The 6,000-nt window shown below is 47.8% G+C and overlaps 1 protein-coding gene across 2 annotated transcripts in view; it reads left to right on the top strand.

The window, feature by feature from the left end:
* The first annotated feature begins 5,241 nt into the window (after positions 1-5,241).
* tbc1d2b (TBC1 domain family, member 2B) overlaps positions 5,242-6,000 on the top strand; it is a 112,979-nt gene continuing 112,220 nt past the window's right edge. For both annotated transcript variants that reach the window (XM_070865239.1, XM_070865237.1), the window contains exon 1: positions 5,242-5,388. In XM_070865239.1, coding sequence (XP_070721340.1) covers positions 5,256-5,388 — 133 coding nt within the window. In that variant the 5' untranslated portion in view covers positions 5,242-5,255. The remainder of the gene's footprint in view (positions 5,389-6,000) is intronic.

Genomic DNA, 6,000 nt, shown 5'->3' with positions numbered 1-6,000 from the left:
AATCTCCCCACAGCTGGTATTCACTTGGTCCGTTCTCGGAGAGATTGATGTAATACGTGGGTGAAAGACACGAACTGGGGCAGATCACAAGGGGATGATATCTCTAAGTGTTACATTATTGTGAAAGTAGATATGGGGCAGTGGGCATCAACTCCCATCAAAGTAAGATGCTCCGACCACTAAATGGAGCAACTGATGCCACTGAACCTGGGAATGCTTCTACGACAGACCTGAGTGTGTAACAGAAGTATAACCCGTTGCAGTGGTAGTCCGAAAGGATTGATGACACTGATCAGGCCAGGTTGGGAATCAGCCTGAAGTGTTTGAACAGGAAGTAGTGGCAAAGGTGAGCGTTGCATCTTTGTGATGACATAGAGAAGGGATGATTATAGATAGGACATTAGCTGGACAGGGTGAACTTTTCAAGGAGGGGTGCTCATAGCAGTTTCGAAACAGATGGGGTACATTGCCTGTGGAAAGGGAGCAGTTTATAATAGAGCAGAGGAGGGGTAGTTGAGTTGTTGGGAGCAAGTTGCAGGAGCAGAAGACTGATCTCTCGGAGCTGAGGCTGGAGAGCTGGATTGGTCCTACTGTATAGCTCAAAATGCCCGCTCCAGGCGCAGCTTAAACTCCAAAGAACAACATCTGCAGTTATGGCGCTGAGGTTATTTCCCCACAATTCAGGTGGACACAGTGTAAAGTTTCACGCTCCCAGGATCGCTAAATCCTAGTGGAAAATAACTATAGTTTGACCACGTGAGACTTTCATATTCCCACCATTATTGCACTTTGCACCATTATGGCAGTCTATTTGAGTAGATAACATCCTGACCCCTGGCGTATTTCAGGGCTTTTTAAGCCCATGATGCTTCTTACAATTGACCGTCCTCACCTCGGATGAAAACGAGTATCTGGGATGTTTTAGAATTTACCAGTGGTTATATATGGTCGAAACTGTCAATAAATGGCCTCTTGTTAACTACCAGAAAAGCAAATGTGTCTGGTATGAAATGTTTTGTAGTTCTGAGAAATGAAGCATTAAAAATCACCATGTGTGAGGCAGACCGACTCCATTAAAACCTCAAATGTCAGCAAGGGTTTCTGTCGATCAGATAGGCTATACTAAAAAAACATCCTGTATTAGCATATTTGGTATGTAATCTGCCCAGAGGCTTTATTGCAACATTAATAGTAGCATCAAAGTTTGCAAAGAGGAAGTTTTTTAAAAAAAACAATTGCGATCTGTAAAATTCCATATAAATTTGTATTAAAATGTTTCATTTAGCTTGTTTACGTCAGACTTTTTAAAAGAAACATCCCTCTTCAAAAAGGTCACAGCAGCCAACGTCTGCAGAGTCTGTCGTCATCTTGGATACAGTACTCAAATTACAGGGCTATCGGTGTATTAAAGGCACCCGGTAACATTCCTCTCACTTTGCTCAAAATGTCTGTTGCTTTCTTATCTTCACGGAGTTAATATGAGGCAGTGCAAAGATTTGCTCCTACAGACTGCAGCGTGAATGTTTCTTCCATGGCCATGACCACCTTTATACCAGCCGATATTTTGGTTCGTCCGATATGGCAGGAGGGTTTTATGGGCTTCCACGATTGATTCGGAGAGGGGCTGGCCACCCACACCCACCGGATGCGAGTATCCCGCTGGGTGTCGACCCAGATTCAAGGCTGCACCCTCACTGACCAGGGCTGTGTGCAGCACGTTCAGCGGTGCAGCCCTCACTGACCAGGGCTGGGTGCAGCACGTTCAGGGGTGCAGCCCTCACTGACCAGGGCGCTGTGCAGCACATTCAGGGGTGCAGCTCTCACTGACCAGGGCTGTGTGCAGCACATTCAGGGGTGCAGCCCTCCCTGACCAGGGCTGTGCACAGCACGTTCAGCGGTGCAGCCCTCCCTGACCAGGGCTGTGTGCAGCACGTTCAGGGGTGCAGCTCTCACTGACCAGGGCTGTGTGCAGCACGTTCAGGGGTGCAGCCCTCACTGACCAGGGCTGTGTGCAGCACGTTCAGGGGTGCAGCCCTCACTGACCAGGGCTGTGTGCAGCACGTTCAGGGGTGCAGCTCTCACTGACCAGGGCTGTGTGCACCGGGTTCAGGGGTGCAGCCCTCACTGACCAGGGCTGTGTGCACCGGGTTCAGGGGTGCAGCCCTCACTGACCAGGGCTGTGTGCACCGGGTTCAGGGGTGCAGCCCTCACTGACCAGGGCTGTGTGCAGCACGTTCAGGGGTGCAGCCCTCACTGACCAGGGCTGTGTGCAGCACGTTCAGGGGTGCAGCCCTCACTGACCAGGGCTGTGTGCAGCACGTTCAGGGGTGCAGCTCTCACTGACCAGGGCACCTCTGTCGCAGTTCAATGTAAATCATGGCTGATCTGTACCTCAACATTTATTTTTAAAAAAGGCTTGTATTTATATAGCGCCTTTCATGACCACCTGACTTCCCAAAGCACTTTTCAGCCAATTAATTATTTTATGAACTGTAGTCATTGTTGTAATGTAGAAAACGCAACGACCAATTTGTGCACAGCAAGCTCCCACAAGCAGCCGTGTGATGATGACCAGATAATCTGTTTTTGTGATGTTGATTGAGGGATAAATCATAGGCGGGCCCTTGAACGAGGATGACTTGCTTCCCCATGAGTTCACAGATGTTTCAATGATGGCCCCGATGTTCCAGTCCTGAACTCCAATTGAAGGGGTGGAAGATGCCTGTGCGTGGATTTTTTTAACATGTGGTGACCGTTGCACACCAGCCACCACACGGGCTTGACAGAGCTAGGCCTTTATCCAGTGGCAACTGTAATAATGCAATACTGCAGAAAAAACAAGCCATCACTCATACATCCCTGGTACATGTATTAGCTACAGCAATGGCAGTCTAACTACTCATCTCTCCGATTTAAAAAATGGACCCTTAAATTTATTACTGCAGCCCTTATACCAGCAGTTACCAATCCACCATATTTTAACCAACAGGACAATCATCGTTTCATTATATTGTCCAGTTGCTGACAGCACCAACAAAACTGGTCAGGAAGAACCGGAGTTTGAAAGCATAGCGATCACAGAGAGGTGTCACATTTTTTTGTAACTTGAGCACAAAAATCTAGGCTGACACTCCCAGTGCAGTGCTGAGGGAGCGCTGCACTGTCGGAGGTGCCATCTTTTGGATGAGACATTAAACCGAGTCCTCGTCTGCCCCCTCAGGTGGACGTAGAAGATCCCATGGCAATATTCGAAGAAGAGCAGGGGAGTTATCCCCAGTGTCCTGCCCAATATTAATCCCTCAATCAAAATCGCAAAAACAAGATTATTTGGTCATCGTCACATTACTGCTTGTGGGAGCTCACTGTGTGCAAATTGGCTGCCGTGTTTCCTACATTACAACAGTGACTACACTTCAAAAATACTTCATTATCTGTAAAGCGCTTTGGGATGTTTGTGATAATCTGCAAGTTAGGGATGTTCAAAATGGGCTTGGAGAGAGAGTGTACTAGAGGAACGAACATTGATGAACCGAATGAAATGTTTGATACACAAGCAAAATACTGCGCATGCTGGAAAGGTCTTTGACCTGAAACATTAATTCTGTTCCTCTCTCCACAGATGCTGCTTGACCTGTTGAGTATTTCCAGCATTTTCTGTTTTTATTTATGTTCCTATCCCTGACTGTATCTGGGAGGGAGGGGAAGTATTATCTTCATTGCTGAAAATAGAGCTTCCCAAGGTCTTGTAGAAGAAATTTTAGGGAATGCAACCTCTGAAAATCTTTCCATTAAGAATAAACTGCCTACTTTCTTCACGAAGGATAAATATTGGCCCAGGATACCAGGGTTAACTCACCTGCTCTTCTTCAAAATAGTGCCATGGGATCTTTTGCATCCACCTGAGAGAGCAGCCGGGGCCTCGGTTTAACGTTTCATCTGAAAGTGGCACCTCCGATAGTGCAGCACTCCCTCAGCACTGCATTGGAGTGTCAGCCTGGATTTTTGTGCTCAAGTCCCTGGAGTGGGACTTGAACCCACAACCTTCTGACTCAGAGGCGCGAGTGCTATCCACTGAGCCACAGCTGGCATTTTATCATTTTTAATTAGTTCATGGGATGTGGGTGTCCCTGGCAGGACCAGCATTTATTGCCCATCCTTAATTGCCCTTGAGTAGATGGTGGTGAGCCGCTGCCTTGAACTGCTTCAGCCGAACAGCACTGGTGAAAGTGCTCCCACTGCTGTTTGGGAGGGAGTTCCAGGATTTTGACCCAGCGACGATGAAGGAACGGCAGTATTCAGGTTGAACCTCCCTTATCCAGAACTCTCGGGACTTGGCCTGTTCTGGATAAGGGATTTTTCCAGACGAGGGGTGGTCACGTTAAATTGGATGGTACAGGCATTGAGCAAGGGGATATCGGGGCGGGCTGGCTTGGTGCTGGGAGTGCGGCAGAGAAATCATGGGGGTGGTGGTGGGGAGATGGGCGGAGAGGGTCAGTGGACCGCGGGGTCAGGCCAGCGTTTTTGGGAGTCGGCAGCGAGGAAGGACTCCAATTTGCCCATGTAAGAGTTCTGCGCATGCGCCACCCGGCGACCGGGAATGGTTCTGGACGAGGGGTGGTTCCGGATAAGGGAGTTCTGGATAAGGGAAGTTCAGCCTGTATTTCTAAGTCAGGTTAGTGCGTGACTTGGAGGGGAACTTGCAGGTGATGGTGTTCCCATGTGAATCCGCCCTTGTTCTTCTAGGTAGAGGTCATGGGTTTGGGAAGAATTGTCATTTTTCAAGAAAACTGGTACATTCTAAAACATCAGATATTTATTTTTATCTGAGGTAAAGATGACCAATTATGGAAGCTATCACTGATTTAAAGACAGTACTGAAAAATACTCGGATTGGGAATTGACTTTGAATGCTATATACTGCGTTGGAAAGTCCAGAAGACTAGGTTTTGAGTCTCTTGATGCTTTTTCCCCCCCTGTCCTTATCGATCTCTTGGGCCACAAATCACCCATGGTCAGGCAGTCGGCCTGCTGCTGAGCCTTTGGGAACATTGATCTGAAACCAGTCACTCGGTGCATGAGAGCAGCTGGTTGTGCCTGGCCGAGTGCTCGCTTTATCTGGGTCTCTAGAGTGGCTTCAGCTTGTGGGATGGTCTTTAGTGCACAAATATGTTATAACTGTTTCAATAAAAGAGTTTTGTGCGAGGAGAAAGATTGACTCTCTTTTTGCATTGTGACAGGCTCCCAATGCCCAGGCGATGAGATACTGGCTGCAACAGTTGCAGCAGAAGAGGTGGGAGTTCAGTAACAACTGCACTGCTGGGACCAGGGACAATCGAGTAACATCCACACTCCCCGATTCAACTACGGGTCTAGTTGCTAAAGATGTAGGTAAGTTCTGAAAAAATTAGACCAAACACAGTTTGCTGTTTAATTATAAAAAGTGAGTAACTCGTGTTCAATATGGATTGTTTTGTTCAAAGATCCAGGATTTTAAAAAAATAACGTTGCATATGATCAGTGACGGCCAGGTACAGACCCTCTGGTCCAGCGAGCCAGCCCCGCACAATTGTGATATCACAAACTATACACTCCGGCCCACTGAAAACAGTGTGATCCCCTGCGAGAGGGGGGGGAAAGATTTTTTATAAACCCAGGCCAATTTGGGGGAAAAAATCTGGGAAATTCCTCTGCGCCCCCTCTAGGCGATCCAAACTAGTCCAGGAGATCACTCTGGCCCTGAATTCCCTGCAGTACCGACCTTCTGTAAGAGGCAATCTGTTGATTTGTAAAAATATGGTCCCTTGACCATTCTATTACCGTACACCAGTATTCATGTTTGAATGAGTTTTGACCGGCTATTTAAGCAGGAGGCAAGGCAAATGCAGCTAAACCCAATGATCTCGCTAGATACAATGCACTTCTAGTAGGGGCTTCTGGATGGAGGTCAGCAACAGCTGGCTGCTCTTTTCTTTTTCCACCACCCCCCCTCTCCTTCCCCCC

This window comes from Pristiophorus japonicus, chromosome 21 (assembly GCF_044704955.1).
Source record: "Pristiophorus japonicus isolate sPriJap1 chromosome 21, sPriJap1.hap1, whole genome shotgun sequence".
NCBI classification, from domain to species: domain Eukaryota; kingdom Metazoa; phylum Chordata; class Chondrichthyes; family Pristiophoridae; genus Pristiophorus; species Pristiophorus japonicus.
The sequence above is the reverse complement of the archived record's forward strand: the minus strand, read 5'-3'. Positions and strand labels throughout refer to the sequence as shown.